The sequence below is a fragment of the Gadus macrocephalus genome, chromosome 6, assembly GCF_031168955.1.
Source record: "Gadus macrocephalus chromosome 6, ASM3116895v1".
Classification (NCBI taxonomy): Eukaryota; Metazoa; Chordata; class Actinopteri; order Gadiformes; family Gadidae; genus Gadus; species Gadus macrocephalus.
Window position 1 is genome coordinate 9,720,427 of NC_082387.1, and position 17,774 is coordinate 9,738,200.

The window sequence follows — 17,774 nt, forward strand, 5'->3', positions numbered from 1 at the left end:
CACCTAGCGACCATATTGCTTAGCTGGGTTGGTAAACCTTCTAGAATCTGTGAGAACACCATGACAACTCAATGGGAATGTGTTCTAAATGCTGGGAAGACGGAATGCAGAACTAAAAATAAACCATTAACCTGTCCTGGTTTCAAAAGATTCGAGAATGTGTACCCGCCCAACCAACCGAAATGCCCGCTAGGTGCATAAGGGCCAATGAATGTCAAATCACTATAACTTTGTTGAGACCGTACGGCTCTGTTGGGTATGCTTGCAAATGGCGGTTCCTTCATTGGCTGACTTTGGAAACATTTTACCACAAACAGGAATTTTTCACTCAGACAGCCGTAAAGCGGTCAAACAAGCCACATTGTGTTGATCCCATATGGAACACACTAAAAACACATGTTGTTGCGCTTCCTCACCGCCTTGCTGTCATAGTAGTTGATGCTGTAGGAGTCTGGGATGAAGAGGAAACGGTTCCTCCACTTCCTGTTCTCCTCCAGGTACTGGAACAACGCCCCGGAGAAGATACACCGGTTCTCCAGAGGAACCTGCACATGCAAAAGCACAGACATACACACTCACAATTAGAAAATAGTAGAGTGAGAAGGAACGAAAATCTGGATTCACAACCAGTGGGTAAACAAAATACCTGAACCAACCCACCAGAACACTAGCCGCCAACATGCTATCCTGCTAGCATAGCTGTGACCTGGCAGGCTGTGTCCCTACACCCCTCTTAAAACATGATCATTATAAACAGCCCGTTGCTCCTCTGCACTGGGTGCAGCATTTTACGACACGGGGAGAGGGGTTGTGAATACCAGCAGAACCATTTCACATTTAAAACCAACTGGGGAAAACCTGGAACCACATAAACACACCCAATAGAAGAATAAGTAAATAGAGAGGTAATTTCACCCTTTTCTACCCTCAACTGGTGTGCTTTTTTAGGGTTATGTGTAACCATGGCAGCAGGCAGCAGCTCTAGGGAAGAAGGAGGGATGTTGTGTCAAAAGGCTAGGTTAGAATGGCGAAGGTGGGTATAGCATATATTTTGCAGAAAATAAGATTGGGAATGTTGGGGGCATAATGCAGCTGCGGAAATATACCTCAGCAAACATTTTTTTTGTGAACTTCTTGCATCTCAAAGATTTTGGAACGAACTTCAAGATGGGAGTGATTTGCTCAGTTTAATTTCTGCGATCTGAATTCAGATTTTCTGTTTCTATGGAGACCCCGCTGGCACAGACTAATGGAGCGTTCAGTGACCAAAGCGAAACTGCGTTGAGTATAAAACAAGTTTGTCCCTAAAGAAGTTCTTCAGCTGAAAAATAGAATCTCCAGGAATTATTTTCTTTGTTAGATATGATATTCTGTAATATTTATTTCTGTTTGTGATATTATTTGGTCCTTCAAATTATTACTTTTAAAAAAAGCCTAAAGCACCTTGGGCTGCAGATTCAACATGAAAGGTGCTCTTTAATTACTTACAGCTTATAATTACAATGATAATAATAATCCTTATATTAATAATTAGTATAATTATAAATATTATGTCAGTAGCTGGCAAGAATCCTGCTTTGCTCCATCTAGGAGAGATCAAGCCCGGAATCTGTCTGTTTTTGGTCGAGGATGGAACAGTTTTGGAGTGAAGACCGTCCACTCAGCTACGGTCCAAGTTCTTTCCCAGGGTTTCAAGGGTTAAGGGTTTCAAGGGAACTGTCAACATAGGTCATGACAGCCAACTATTCATTTGAACCCACGAGTTGATAAAATACAGTGTCGGTTTGGATTAAACTGAAACTTTCCCTTCTGTTGGTTCGTGCTATCTGGAATGTCAACCATTTGATTTCGTGGACACGGTCCAAACCGACTTAGCCTTTGGGACGATAAAGCGAACCTTATCTTACTGCTGGAGGAATGTAAAAAACGGCTGACGTCGACGTCGTGCTCTCTCGGATCACATGACACAGACCAGAAGAAGAAAGCGGAGTGTTTACCTTGCGGTGGAGCAGCTGAGGCTGAGGTCCGCCCCCTCCCTCGACGTCGAAGCGCACCTTGTTGAAGAGCGCCACGCTGTACTGCTGTTCATAGAGAGCGTCGAACTGGCCCATCACCTCCCCTGTACGGGCTGGCCCAGAAACACACACACCACAACATCACAGTGAGAGCTGGTCTATACACAACAAGGCGGCACTTTAGTCATGGTCTTAGACAGGGGATAGTCTAGCACAGTTGTTCTCTATTCATGGTCATTATTTATGTAAATTGTATTGTATTTGTATTTTTCTCCAAAAAATGTATTCTGCCGGTTTAGGGGGTACCCATCTGAAAAAATGTCTTAGTGGGGATATACACTAGTAGAAAAAGTTTGAAAACCAGTGGTCTAGCGGTTAGGGGGGACAAGTTAACGCGGTAAAGGTACTGGGGTGGAACTCTGAGAAGTATTCCCTATGCCCGACCGGCTCAACATGAATTATGGAGACACGCAGATCCATTTGGATTATAGTGTCCTCAAAATGAACAGAGCAAATACATCTACACTGGGTGGAAAAGTGAGTCATTGACTTGAGCACTGACCAAAGTGTTGTTTCGCAAGCATTTCACATTTGACTCAAAAACAACACAAAGCCTTTATTGTTGGAGCACATGGGAACCATTATAGAAGGAAACATCCATTGAGCTTAGATTGAGTTGAGTTTTGTTGGGTGGAGAAAATGTTTCCTGGTGGAAAGTCAAACATAACCCTTATTGAATGAGGAATTTCACACGCTTCTGTTAGAACCTTTTTTGTCCCTTCCCACCCCCTCACCTGTTTGTGAGAACTGACGTTATTCATCGAACACCCTTTAAAAACCTGCGCAACAGAAACCCCTCCCTAGCAGACGTCCTGACACGTTTTACAGCTCATTATGGGTGCTGACGGCACGGCCAGGAGAGAGTGAACCAATGCCCTCACCTCATGAAAGGGGACACACATTTCTCTTTAAGTAGCTGTCGGAACAGAGGTTTCAGCACTACACTAATAATACCTCGACTGCAACATGACAGCCCACCAAAATTGGAACGAAACACTAAAGTCAAACATTGATGGATGGATTCAGTCATTTAAGGTTACTTGCCCCAAGCACACCAAAGAAAAGTTGAAAAATGTAAGGTCCCTGAAGATAGTTCATCATATAGCAGCGTAGAAGTTTGTCCATAAATATAAAAAAATGATATACAAAGCAAGGGTCAACCAAATGACTTTCTTGATCAAATTGTTGCTACGCCATGCCACGAGTTTGTTTGGCACCTTTGAAAGCCAATCAGAAAGAGTTACTTGCAAATACTACTTTCACCTAAAATGTTGTTGTTGGATTTGTGTGTGTACTGTGTAGTGACTCCTCAAGTTCCAGAACAAATTGGCATGTTGTAATATATCTGCTAACCCACTGGTGTCACTGCAAATCAAATCAGAATCATATATAAACAATAATTTGTGATAAAACATGATTAAACTATGTAACAGCTCAAATGTGTCTGCTGATATCCAGCTGGGGTTTACGTGGGAAATATGCGGACACGTGTTTGTAATTTCAGTTGGCGGGAGAGGAAGGAGGAGCGACACAGCACTTGGTCCCATCTGCTTGGCGTCATGGGTAAAGGCACGTTGCTTGTGGGCTTTGGACGGCACATAAGGAGATGGAGGCATCCTTTTTTAGTGGGGGTCAGGAAGGCGTGCGTAAAATGAGACTCGCAAACAAGCAACATTCTGGGGACTGGTGGAGACGGATTCGGTCAAGTCGTGTGCTGCGATCCTGAGTTGGTGACAGGTTGCTAAGTAAAGCCAGGTGTAGGGTAGTACTAAAGTACTACTCGTGAAGTACGAGCTTGTTGAGGAGACAGACCCTGGGCAATGCATGAAAGACCAGACCTCACAGCGATGATTAATTGATCCACAGAGGAAACCACAACGACACATTATTCCGCCGTGAAATTCCGATCCAACGAGTCACAGTTGAGAGGGTCAGCCAATCACGCCCACGTACTGAAGGGGTTGAAGTTCAACACAAACCAAACCTCTGCACACTCAAATACACATCGTGGCCTCAGAAGAGTTGCTTCCACAGCAGACCTCTTCCCTGCTCTTTGGATCTTCAACTTGCCATAACAATACGCTATCTAAGAACAGTAATTCCCCATAAAATGACAACATGAAATATCAAATGTTACAAATTAGTTGTTGCCGATAAATTAATACCAGAAATAAAAAGATGTCTCTTCCATTTTAAATTCCCAATAAAAAGAATGATTCTTAATGATAATATTAGTAAAAAGGAAAAACTTTGTGGTTTGGAGTACTTGAACCATACGGATCTGGCTATGGTGGCATACAGGGTATAAATCCTACTGCTACTCTCTGTGAAAGTACACCCGACTATATGTCCTTAACCTGGTGCTAAATGCTACTTTCAGTGGAAGGTAAGGCGACATGTCCTCATAGAAGCGGGTGCTACATGCTACTTTCAGTGGAAGGTAAGGCGACATGTCCTCATAGAAGCGGGTGCTACATGCTACTTTCAGTGGAAGGTAAGGCGACATGTCCTCATAGAAGCGGGTGCTACATGCTACTTTCAGTGTAAGGTGAGGCGACATGTCCTCATAGAAGCGGGTGCTACATGCTACTTTCAGTGGAAGGTAAGGCGACATGTCCTCATAGAAGCGGGTGCTACATGCTACTTTCAGTGGAAGGTAAGGCGACATGTCCTTATAGAAGCGGGTGCTACATGCTACTTTCAGTGGAAGGTAAGGCGACATGTCCTCATAGAACCAGGGGGAATGTGTTCTCTTGCCAGATGGCCCCGTGGAGAGGAAGTCTTAAGGAATGCGACCATTAGCGCTGGAACTGGGGGCGGGGCATGGGGAGTCAGAGAGAAAATTAAGGAGAAGCTTTGCGTAGTGTTTCACCCCCAGATACAACTCTTGGTGGATGGAGCAAGACAAGAGGGTTGTTTCGGTTACACATTTACCCGTCACACAAACACAGTCAACACAACTGCTCATAATACAAATCGATGCTTTCTATTGACAACACTGTTTCGTCATTTAGCAGGGACTTTTATCTGAAGAGACTTGTAGTGAATTTCAGATAAATAGTTTGGAAACTATTTATTGAAATACGATGAAGAATTACCCTTTCAATAATGACACCATTTTAATGTATACTATTTTACTAAATTATATCTTTAATAAAATAATCTAATACACCACTTCAACTTAATACAATACTAAGAGAAGACTGCCAAATGATCCCTGAAATAAACTGCTGCGCAACCAACTGCCAAAAGGCCACTTTGAAGTGAAAACTAGTCTTCCTGGGTTTGCCTGATGGCATTGAATTTCCTGAGAACAAATACACAGTTGATGCTTTAGCATCACATGATCCCTCTACAATTGTCTTTTTAACCAAGGCTGTTTAACTTGCAAATGAGAAATGTCCTGGTACTTCCCTTGATTAAATATCATTAATAAATGGGAGGATTGATTCATTGCTTCCCACCTCTGCTTATTGAGCAGACTTCTGCATCTACGCTGGTAATTGGGTTTGAATAAAACAACCTGATTACTCAGCTTAGTTTGCTTTACTTCAGTAACAGTGGATCACTGAACCGTTCCATGTTATTTCTCTTTAGATAGCGCAGAGAGAACCATGGATAACAGAACACGCCGCAACAGGTCACTGAAATGTAGAGATGCGCTGCAGGCAGGTTCTCACAGAGGGATATTATGCGATGGCCGTAGCACTGAGTGGATAGACGAGATAAAAACAACATGGCCAAAAACAATATTTATTTTTTTCCTCTTAACAAGGAGTCTTTCTCCTGAGGAATAATAAGTGCACTTTGTAAAGGCACTTATAGTGACACTGATACTGATACCGTCATGCTCAAGTGATACTGTCATACTCTAGCAACACAACAGTCTTTATTAGGGCCCGACCGATATTGATTTTTGAGTGCCGATGCCGATGCCGATTATTTTCAGAGAAAAATTACGATTACGATTTAATCGGCCGATTAAAAAAACAACAAAAAAAACAACAACATATAAAACGTAGTTTTTGATACCTTAAATATACTTTAAACACTTTTGACGAATATGTGAATTGAATGCAGAACCTTTGAGTGTTTTAGAATACATTTACAGTCAAAAATTAGTGTAATGTAAAATGTAAAATAAATAAATAACTCCCAATGTGCTGCGCTCGTGAGCAGTGACTAACACGTGCGTGCTGAGCAGTATGGTCTCACCGTTAGAGTCTACAGTATAACAAATTAACATGGCCTGGGACCTAAAGAAAAACAGGCACAACATGCTCAAACAACGCGTCTTGTGTACATTGGTGAGGTGAGCGCGCAGCTGCCTGAGCGAGCGTGCTTTCATGTTGTATGGTAAAATTCAATCTCCTCTTTTTTACTCCAGCTAAAGTTGTTAGTTAGCAAGGCGAGTAGGAGCGCAATCTGCAGGATACTAATCGCAATAACATTTCAAAAAAAATAAAAAATAAAATAAAAATAAAAAAATCGGTTGTAATCTGCGTCTTTTTGGCCGATGCCGATTATTTTCAAAAAGGCTATAATCGGCCGATTAAATCGGCAGGCCGATAAATCGGTCGGGCCCTAGTCTTTATACAGGACAACCAGATTTCTTCTGAGGGCCAGCCGTGCTACAGGACCAGAATAGAAAGGTTTGAGGGTTAAGGGGAAGGTAAACCACTTTGTGTTCCAGAAGTGACGCGTCTCCGAGCCACACCAGACAATGTCATGCTCCATCTGTGTGACCGAGACGTGTGTCACACAGCGTCAGGCTCTCCTCATCGGCCTCTGACTACGACCTCCGACAACAACGGGCTGCTGCAAGTCTCATCGGTCAGCATCAACGTTAGACAACAGGCCGACTGTTGACCGTATCTAGAGGGAACGGAGGGAGGGAACCCGGATAGACCCGGGTTCCCTCCGGCCGCCCTGACCTCCATCCATAAAGTCTTCAAGAGGTCCAAACTAATGACCCCGTTGGGACGTTCGTTTGGGCAAGCCCTTTCCTTGGCCAGTCTACTAATTAGTCCCACTACAACTCTCAGTCTTGCATGACTTTTATGGGGTGGTTATTTTGTGATGTTCAGCTGTGTTTTTTGTACCCCTGCGTGTCAGTCCTGGCCATAAGACCATGGCCTCTGCTGTGATGGACTTGGTAGAACAGGGAAGAAAACGATTCTTTAAGATTCCTTAATCGTTTGAATAATCGTGATTCCAGTCTTGACCAAAATAATCGTGATTATGATGTTTTGCATAACCGAGCCGCCCTACCCTCACCCTAACCCTACCCCTACATGGTCCCCCCACTTTCTTACAAACCTGACCCCCAACCAACAACACCATCCTGACGAACAACACCACCCATGCACCCTGACACCCAACACCCCCCTTACCCCAGCACCACCCTGACCCACACCCAACAGCCCCGTTACCCCCAACACCACCCAAAGCACCCTTAACCTTAACACCACCCAAAGCACCCTGACCCCTTACCCCTTAACACCACCCAAAGCACCCTGACCCCTTAACACCACCCTGACCCCTTAACACTACCCAAAGCCTCCTGACCCCTTAACACCACCCAACCAACCACAGCAACCTGACCCCTTTACACCACCCAACCTGACCCCTTTACACCACCCAATCAACCACAGCAACCTGACCCCTTTACACCACCCAACCTGACCCCTTTACACCACCCAATCAACCACAGCAACCTGACCCCTTTACACCACAGCAACCTGACCCCTTTACACCACCCAACTAACCACAGCAACCTAGCCCCTTTACACCACCCAACAACCCACAGCACCATGACCCCCAACACCACCCAACCAACATGACCCCCAACACCATCCAACCACCCTGAAACCCAACATCACCCTGACCCCCAACCACCATGACCCCCAACACCACCCAACCACCCTGACCCCCAACCTCCCCCAACCAACCACAGCACCCTGACCACTCAATACCACAATAATCGATTGATTCAAATTCGATAAAAAGAAAAACTTATGAAAGAAAAAATGAAAAAAGTTACATCAATAATAGTTCCATCCTACAGAGGGCGTAGAAGTGTATTGAACAAGTCGTTTTGCACCCACTATGTACTTAAAAAAAGAATGGCAGACCTTTAGCCTGAAAGTTAAACCACACAGAATATAAAATTGCACAAATTGTGGAACACAATTGTGGAACTTCAAGAAGGAAGTGTCACTTCCAGAAGGGGAGGGTCCACAAGACTGCGGTTAATCCCTTTGGTTCATCTCAGGGAGAACAGACAGAGGATGCAGTCACACGCATAAATATTTTGTCCTCGATACATGCTCCGTCTATGTATGTTATACAAAGCCTTTGGAAGATTGAAGCACTGTACTTAAGGCCTGATCATGAGGTCATTATCATGAACATAGCTTCTTGTTTTTAAGGAGGGTTTTAAGGAGGGTTAGTTCAGTCTTGGGTTTAGCCATTCTATGTCATCGAGCCTGTGCCAGAAACCAAAAACTGCAGGGAGCAGGAGTTGCACCTTGTTACCGGTTACAGTACAGAGATATTTAACAGAGTGGTGAAGCATTCAGAAGGGGATTGAAATTGCATTTCTACAGCGAGCGGACTACATAGTGACACATTGATTTGAGGATTTGCTTCAAGTTTACTACTGCTGGCCGAGTTTGTCTCGAGTCTCCAGCATCTGATTGGTCAAAACAAATACGAAGCGATAGAAAGTGTATGGTCCCATTCTCCCGGATTTGAGCTTGTCTGTCATCAGTTTTAAGACATTAATCAAGAGACGAGGGTTAGTTAAAACAAAAAGAAGTACCCCTGATGGATCTTTAATAGAAATTCAACTTTTTTAAAATAGATTTAAAGATTCAAATAAAATTGTCAAACTCCAAAAGCTCCAAGCTCTCTGATTATGTCAGGACTAGCACTGACCCCTCAAACGTTTTAACTTCTTTAACAATAGACAAGGCCCTTTTAGACAAGTCATTTAAGGAATTTTATCAAATGTGCTTTTTACAAGGGACACCTACCCTTAACAAGCTTATCTGGTCTGTGTGGCAGACAGCAGAGATGATTTATAGTGGAGTATATTAAAGAAAAGCACATCCAATCAGAACAGAGCCAGCAAGGGTTAGGAATGTTCCAGAAATCTGGAATGAAGTGAATACTTAAGGCAGAATAACTAAATAATAAGAATGCTTTTATCTTAAATTGACAGTTCCAGATAAAGATGTTGGACTCATCTTTCTTACCATATCTTCTCTGTCAGCATGTTTCAAACTCTGAATGTGCCTCAGTTCAACTAGAGCTAAACTAAGACGACATTATCATCAATTCACCTTTCCTGTTCAGCAATGGCATGTGAAGCACCAAAATAAGGAATTAATGTGAATACCAAAGTGCAATCGCATATTCATATATGTGGTTATTCTTGATTTGGGGCCAGCCCTAAACCAAGCAGCATTAAGAACGCGCAGTGCGTGTGTGTGTGAGTATAGCCCTGCTTAGTCCATCTCTATCCCTGCTATAATGAATGCCCCGGCGTGTGGCCCTGCGTCGCCACGGCAACGGCGTCACCTGACAGACGCTGCTGTTCATTATGGGCTGCCGGGGATGGAAGCAGAAGCCTGAGTTTTCAGCCAGGGGAGCACCACGAGGTGACCGCAGACAGACACTAAACCTAAACCTCTAACGGCTAGAGTACTGAGAGACAGACAGAGGGGGAGAGGGGTTTCTAGGGGCTGGGGGTTTCTAGTTAGTGCCCCCCCCCCCACCCCGGCGAAACCAACCGAAACATACCCCCGAAAGGAAGTTCCACTTGTTGATACACAGGTTCAGAAGATGTTCCCAACACCCTCTCATGTGAAAGCCTGAAATGCCGATGACCCGTTCTTCCTCAAGCATCTTACATAAACAGACAGTGTGTGTGTGTGTGTGTGTGTGTGTGTGTGTGTGTGTGTGTGTGTGTGTGTGTGTGTCCACAGTAGAATGTGGTTACCCACTTATTGAGACACGGTTCATAGTGGTGGTTGCATAGCCCTGACAGACTTATTACAAGTAACCGGCTGCACCTGATGACCTCATGCAAGGAGGCAGCAGCAGGCCGGTGTAACGTGTGACCTCACCTCGGGGAACAAAAGCTAATTCATCATTATCATCAACATCATCATCAACATCATCATCATCCTCAGTCGCTCCCCCACCATCACCTAACCCATTGTTCTTATCAAGGCAAAGTCCTTCACATGCCAGGAGATAAGCAAAAAAAGAAAGTCTGCACACTCAAATCACAGAAACCTTCAATTACACAATTGTTTAAACTCAGATAACATGTCGAGAGCATGTCTATTCTACGGATTGGTCATGGTGTGGAGTATCGGCTCCAAGGGTGAGTCTGTATGGGGGGCTGTGGGTCAATGGGCTCGGCTTGGCTCTAAATCCAGTCTGCTCCAGAGAGAAGACAGGCTGGGGAGACGGCCCGGGGCTAGGCTCCTACCCACTTTCGAACTGAGCTGAAACCTGCAGGGATACTCTCTTACCAGGGGCCAGGGCCACGCGTGCTTTTTCCATGCATTCCTCGGATTCCACATTTGATATGTGTCTCACTCCGAACTGGCCGCTCGGGGAATTTATAAATTACGATCACATATTGGCCTCACGTCGCTTTCTCTCCCCCATCTCCCCCTGGTCACTGTCTGGCGGGGTTTAAAACACAATGACCCAGAGTCCCAGACGATTGCCTTCTTAACTCATCTTGTGGAAATGTGAGGCGGGATGTTAACATCAGGATCAGATTGTACCCACAGTTGAGTTTCAGGGGTCGGAAAGAGGCATGGTGGCAATCCGCAACGGCATTATCAATAGCGGTGATTAGGGTTTTCAAATGCTTTTACCAATACATCCTACGTCCTATCACGATACATAAACACCACTGTTTAGCTAAACAGACCAACAGGATCGATAGACCATGTCGGGGAAGTGGGGATCGGTTCCATTGCTTAATGGCAACCATGATCAAATAGATCAATTGACACTAGTAGGGCTGTTGTGTGTCCTTGTTAAAACGTTGATAGTCCAGATGACAATTCATCAATAAACCTAATTAGTTCCATAGTGGGGAGGATTAAGGTAGGCATACTTGCAGCTTTGTATGACGTTGTGTAGCCTTAAAACGTAATGATTTTTTTTCTTGCAATGCAAAATACAAATACTAACCGTGTAATGAACCCATTAAAAATAAGGCATTCTAGCAGGCTACCTTATTGTGTGCAACCATGATAGAGGTTTTTTTTTAACGAAAGGGCACTGATTTCATGGCAACCAATGTCTCCAGGTGAGCGGCCTGGCTCCATGTCGCACAGGTGATGCCCCCCCCTCCCCTCACCTGTGATGATCTCCCGCTTGCCCTCATCCAAGTGGCTCGATATGACGTCTCCCATTGTGAGGAAAGAAAAAACACACCCTGGACCCCCCCAAAAAATTATATTCCAATAAAAGCGGAGCAGTCTGAGAGAACCCAGAAGAACTCTTCTCAGTTCCTTTCTCTGGCTGTCAGACCTCCGGGTGTCCCTCTCACCCTGACCTAGCCTAGCCCTAGAACATAACGCCAAGTGACGAATTGGAACGGGTGGCGAAATAAAGTCCGTAGGAGGCGGAGTGAGTAAGTAAGGAGCGGATAAAAGTTGGGGAAGGAGCTTCAAACTTGAGTTGTCTGCTGGCATGAGTCTGGCGAAACACACCCTCCCTGTGAGTCACTCCCGGAAAGGTGGAGTTTCTGCCGAGGCACAGGAGAGGCAGGGGCCGACGACGACCCCTGGTGGCTAATATTATATTATGATATTTCATGACGTGAGATATATGATAAATTATATTATATTTTATATTATGATATTATATTATCCTATATTATATTGTTTTTTATATTTATATACTATTTTATTATGATATTGTATTATATTACTACACTACACGCAGATATTATGTTGAGTTAAACTTATTATGAAAAATAAACTCTTTATGTGGGGATGGTTCAACGTTAGCATACAAAACCTAGGCCTACTCTTATTGTAATTTGGAAAACAATAAAAAAAAACAGAATGACTTCATCCAACAAACCTCCGGCCGAACAAAAATTGTATAATGAGAATATAACAGACCCAGTATGCACATTAACATCTTGCCGATGTCGGGGCAGCGTGTGCCTGCCAGACATAAATGTGTCGCCGCGATGTTTAAGACCATTCAGAAAAGTCATGCCTTTTAAAAAGGTTGAGAGTAGTGTGAGAACAGTATACAGGCTTAATTTGTCCCCATAGAATTACAGGCTTCTATCTGCGTTTTCAGTAACATAATTCTGAGATATTGACCTTGAAAGTTCTTGGAATTCCTTTATATTCCATATAAAGTCCGAATGTGAACACAACTTCAAGAAACATCTCACTTGACCTTAATAAGCTGTAATTGAATAAGCATCGTAGGCCTAAGTCTAATTTGACAAAAATGTCAGATAGAACCTTGTCATTCTAAGGGGACGAAATATCAACTGATATAAATGAAACCACATAAGGCGCGTAATAGAGACACCACATCAGGCGCGTCGCGGTCGCGGGGGGACGTGTCACCCGCACTATCCGTAGGCCTATCTTTATGGAGTTAGAATCATGCCAAAACCCCCGCACACACGCAAAACGTGTTTTGCTCACGCACAACGATTCACACACACACAAAACGTGTTTTACTCACGCACAATGATTCACACACACGCTCAGTGTGGTTTGCAAATACAAAACATCATTCACAAACTAATGCATTTTGCTTCAGAAACAAATACAGTATGTTTTACACATAGTACAAACCAAAATATTTCCAGTACAAACTAAAATCCTTCAAGTACACAAAACAATTATACAAGTACGGAACACTGAAAGCTGCGCGTGGATCGGAAGGCATTTGCGCGTGGATCAGCAAGGCTGAAAATTAGTGCCAAAAGTCACGTGACAAAGAAATGTCCTGTGATTCATTCTACACAACAGCAGGTGGCGCTGTTGAGTCAGTTTAAGGCTGCCAGGACGATCTTTTTTTCTCCCCAAAATCTTTATTTGATGCCGGCCAACCGTGTGTGGATTCTATGGAAAGCCAAGAAGGCCACTGGCCCTAGAATGGCGCGGTAAAAGTGCTAAACCGCACGGAAACCGTACGGAAACCGTACGGAAACCGTACAGAATCCGTGCGGTTTGGCAGGAACAGCGCCACCGGCTGTTGTGTAGTGTGAATCATAGGACATTTGTTTGTCACGTGACTTTTGGCACTAATTTTCCGCCTTGCTGATCCACGCGCAAATTTTAGTTTGTATACTGTACTTGTTTTTGAAGCAAAATGCATTCGTTTGTGAATGATGTTTTGTATTTGCAAACCACACTGAGCGTTTTGCGTGTGTTCGGGGTTTTGGCATGATTCTAACTCCATATTATGTAACCTAATTGTGTGGTTTGGGCATAACGTAAGTGTGGTTTGGGCATAACGCGCAATAAACCAATGAGAGTGCCATCTCCCGTCCCCTTTAAGAGCCATCAGCGCATTTTATCCTGACGAGTTGATGTTTTGACAGCGCGTTTGCAATCTCCGATGACACAGATGCATGAATGAATTTCAAACTTCAAATGGCTCAGTTTATGGCCAAATAATACGACCTAATTCACACATGGAATAGCGTTTTCTTCTACAACTTCCGAAATAGGCCTTCTGAGACGTCATGTCGGCAAGGAAAAGTTAAAGGTTCCATGGCATGCTACTTTATGGATGCTTTAATATAGATATTAGTGGGCCCCTAGCACAGTATTTGAAGTAGTTCCTGAAATTCAGCCCTGGTGCAGAATTACAGCCACTACGAGTCAGTCGCACATTGAGCTTTCCCGAAAGCGCCGTTTCGGTGTCTGTAGCTTTAATGTAAATGAGGAGGAGAGAGGCGGGTCAAGGAGGAGGGTGGGGGTGTGGCCCTGAGCAGCGGCCACAGTTCCATGCGCTCTGTTTACAGTGGATGTATCGCAATGGCGAGGAGCACACAGCCTTTGGCTGTGTTCTGTAATATTCTAGATCACTCCGGGTGCTCCGGCGGGAGTCCTGGAGCTCTATATCTGAATAATATCATATTATACATAGATATCTATATCATATAATATATGGCTGAGATAACTAACCCCATCTCATTGCTGAGATCACCCCAACTACTGTCTCGTTGTGGAAATACCAGAGACGAGAGTCCGACGTGTTATGCGCCATAACATCAACAGCAGAACGGTTATCAAAATAACAAAGAAGTGTACGACACTTGCGTTACAGTCCTGGAGCTCTTTATCTAAATAATATCATATATATATCGATATCTTATGATACATATTATCACGGCCAAAAGCTGTGTCCGCCTGCAGACGATATTATGAATCACAAACGACTGCGTCGGGTTTCCCGACGTCTCTTGTCATTCCACTTCTACATCGATCCGAAGTAGACTAAACCGCACGCTGCCCGCTGCCGGCTGCCTTCTGCCGGCGGCCGTCTGCCCGCTGCTGGCTGCCGGGCGGTGGTGCTTCATGGCGGTTGTGCCTCGTGACAGCAAGCGGCGGGCACCAGGACTCCGGAAGTTGACAACCGCGGGCAACAATCCCTTTCTCCCCCATGTCGCAGTTCATGTACTTCAGGGAGTCAAAGACAAATTTTCTTTCCCCCAATTCCATCTCAACCGTGGCTGAGATAACCCCAACTAGTCTTGTTGTGGAAATACCAGAGACGTCAAAACCGACGTGTTATCCAAATACAAAGAAGTGTACAACACTTTCGTAACAGTGTGTGTAATCACACACACACACACACACACACACACACACACACACACACACACACACACACACACACACACACACACACACACACACACACACACATGCGTCGCTCGCACAGTCGTAGCTAAATTCTCTGGGTGGGCTAGGCAGAGAAATGGGAGGTAACTTGGCCCCTTATGGCGACATATGGGGCCACATTCCAAATCAGCTCGCCGGAACTTCCATTCTTTCAAAGGCGAGCAGGATACCTGGTGCTCGTTTTACACCGAACGCAAGTTTTAGCCACTGGGGGATGTTAGGCAGGCTAGGGGAACTCATATTAATGTTAGAAAACCTAAAAAAGTGAGATTTGCATGCATGGAACCTTTGATAGAAAGTTAGAATACACATGTATTAAAAAACTAGTCACGTTATTACGCAGTGATTGCAGTCAGAAAATAAGGAACTTACCATGATGATGACAACGCTATACACTATATATGAAACACTGTACATACACACACACACACACACACACACACACACACACACACACACACACACAGAGAGAATATAGAATATATGACACAACTTGTATTAACAAAATAAACTAGGAAATGCAGTTTGAATCAATCCAAAAGTTTTGCCGGCGCATCTCGAATGGGAGCTCTGTTTTCACATCTGAGTTCATGGCAATCCTAAGGGCTTTAAGGCGGAATGAGGAAACCAGACCTAGAGAGGTTATCATCTGTTCTGACTCTGCAGCTGCTCTAGAAGCCTTAAGAGGGGGGAAATCTAAGACTCGACCTGATATTATCATTGAAATCCCAACTGTGTTTTTAGGGGTCAGAGCAGTGAAGCTGCTTGGTCCCCTATTGTTTTCCCCTATTGTTTCTGTAACGTTTATTTTTTTTCTCACATTCGGTAAAAGTCATAATGCAGCCTATACCGTAAATCGAAAACTTTTGAAACTTTCAGGTATGGTTATCAATAACCCCCAATACCCATAAACCCAAATTTGTGGTACTGCACCTAAAGGTGCCGCTATTGTAAAAAATCATGAATAAGGCTTATTTCTCCTCACCAGATTATTCTTTCATCATATCAATCTCTAAAATCAGATGCATCTTTTTCACCCTGGTCTTCTGCAGATGCACTTATATATATTTTTTTTTTACTTTTCTCACAATTTCATATTAAAGCTAAAGATGATAAAAAGATTCACAGGCTACAAAAATAATCAAAAATCACAAATCGCCACATAAAATCTTTAGACCAAGCCTCACAAAAGTCATCGAACAGAACTTGTTTTATTTATTTCCATTTGAGAAATATTTGCCAATAAAGTTGGATCAGTTAGCCCATTTTTCTTATATGACCATTTTATTATTGTATAAAAAAACATACAACTATTATTAGTTGGATACCAATGCCCCCCACTACCCATTAACCCAAATTGTGGTACTGCATCCAAAGTATATGAACTAGCCTTATTTCTCCTTACTAGATTGACCTGGACTCAAAATTATTTCATCATATTAATCTATAAAATCAAATGCATCTTTTCACAATGGTCATGGTGTTCTAAAAATTATTACTTTTCCCATTTCATAGAAATGCCAAACGTCCACAGTCTCAACCCATTTGCCGATATGACAATTTTGTTATTGTATAACTACCATACGGCTATCATAAGGTGGATGCCATTAACAGTGCAAATTTTCAGAACTGTAATATTTTAAGAAAGCCCTTAATTCTCTGGTGAAATGTGTGCTTGGAGTTTTCTTGATGTTGTGTGCTTATCAATCGACATTTTCCCCGTGTGAATGAGGCTTGATAAGGTTCAGGAATGTCAGTGGCTCAACGGGATAATGCCTTGATCCTTAGGTTGAGAATTTGAATCCTGATTAGAGCATTATCAACAAGCTCAACATGACATTCTGTCAATGCTACTAATTTAAGAAACACAACATTGCACAGCACCTGAAATTCATTAGGCAATCAACATTCCAGCTCATTAGTTTCCAAGAATCTGACTGCCAAGACGTATGGCAGTAAGGGAACCTCTTTGTTAACCATTTTTCCTTCATAATTATCTCTGCCATATTTTTTTTTTTTCTTCCGTTAGTGTTCTTGACTACAAAGGTTTAACTTCCCCAGAATTTCAACGATTTTTCAGGTATATGCTTTTAAGAAAGCCCTTAATTCACTTGAGAATTGTGTAGTTGAAGTTTTCTGGATGTTGAATGCTTATCAATATACATTTTGACCATGTGAATGAGGCTGCAGTTCAGGGTCATCAGTGGCTCAATGGGATAATGCCTTCTACAGGTGTTCCTTAGGTTGTGAGTTCGGATCCCTATAGCATTATGTACAAGCATTCGGCCATTGTTTTGTTGCTCACCTGAAAGCCGAGGCACATTAAGTGGAAAATCTTCATCAACATCGTTCCTTTTCATATTTATACATGACACATATTATATATCATATATATCATAGAACTGGTTTTAGATCTAACATCACCTTTTGCTTGGTTCCGGGATACGCTGGGGTTAGGGGGAATGAGCAGGTGGATCCGATTTTATTTATTGTAGGGAAAACATGTGTCTGGTTTACGTGAATGTGGAAGTTGTGAGACCGTTAAACATGTATTTCTGGAGTGTAGAAAATATAGGAGAGAGATATATATTCTTTGATAGAATGTTAGGACTTGGAGTTTAGGCTTTTTCCGTTTTTTCTCTGTTTGGAAACAGAGAATCACAAATTGATATATTCTGCAATTCCTGCACAATTCAGCACTGTATGTAAAAATCTAGTTCAACGTCGGCCCTGATGAGGGCAGTAATACGCTAAACAGCATCTAAACTGCCGGAAT

General features: G+C 43.3%; 1 protein-coding gene across 1 annotated transcript in view; it reads right to left on the reverse strand.

The window, feature by feature from the left end:
- niban2b (niban apoptosis regulator 2b) overlaps positions 1 to 11,804 on the reverse strand; it is a 30,091-nt gene extending 18,287 nt beyond the window's left edge. Inside the window, exons 1-3 of the mRNA XM_060053960.1 lie at positions 11,467 to 11,804; positions 1,998 to 2,128; positions 417 to 545 (exon numbers count right to left, since the gene is read on the reverse strand). Of these exons, the coding sequence (XP_059909943.1) occupies positions 417 to 545; positions 1,998 to 2,128; positions 11,467 to 11,803 (597 nt within the window). The 5' untranslated portion in view covers position 11,804. The remainder of the gene's footprint in view (positions 1 to 416; positions 546 to 1,997; positions 2,129 to 11,466) is intronic.
- Between the last annotated feature and the right edge of the window lie 5,970 nt (positions 11,805 to 17,774).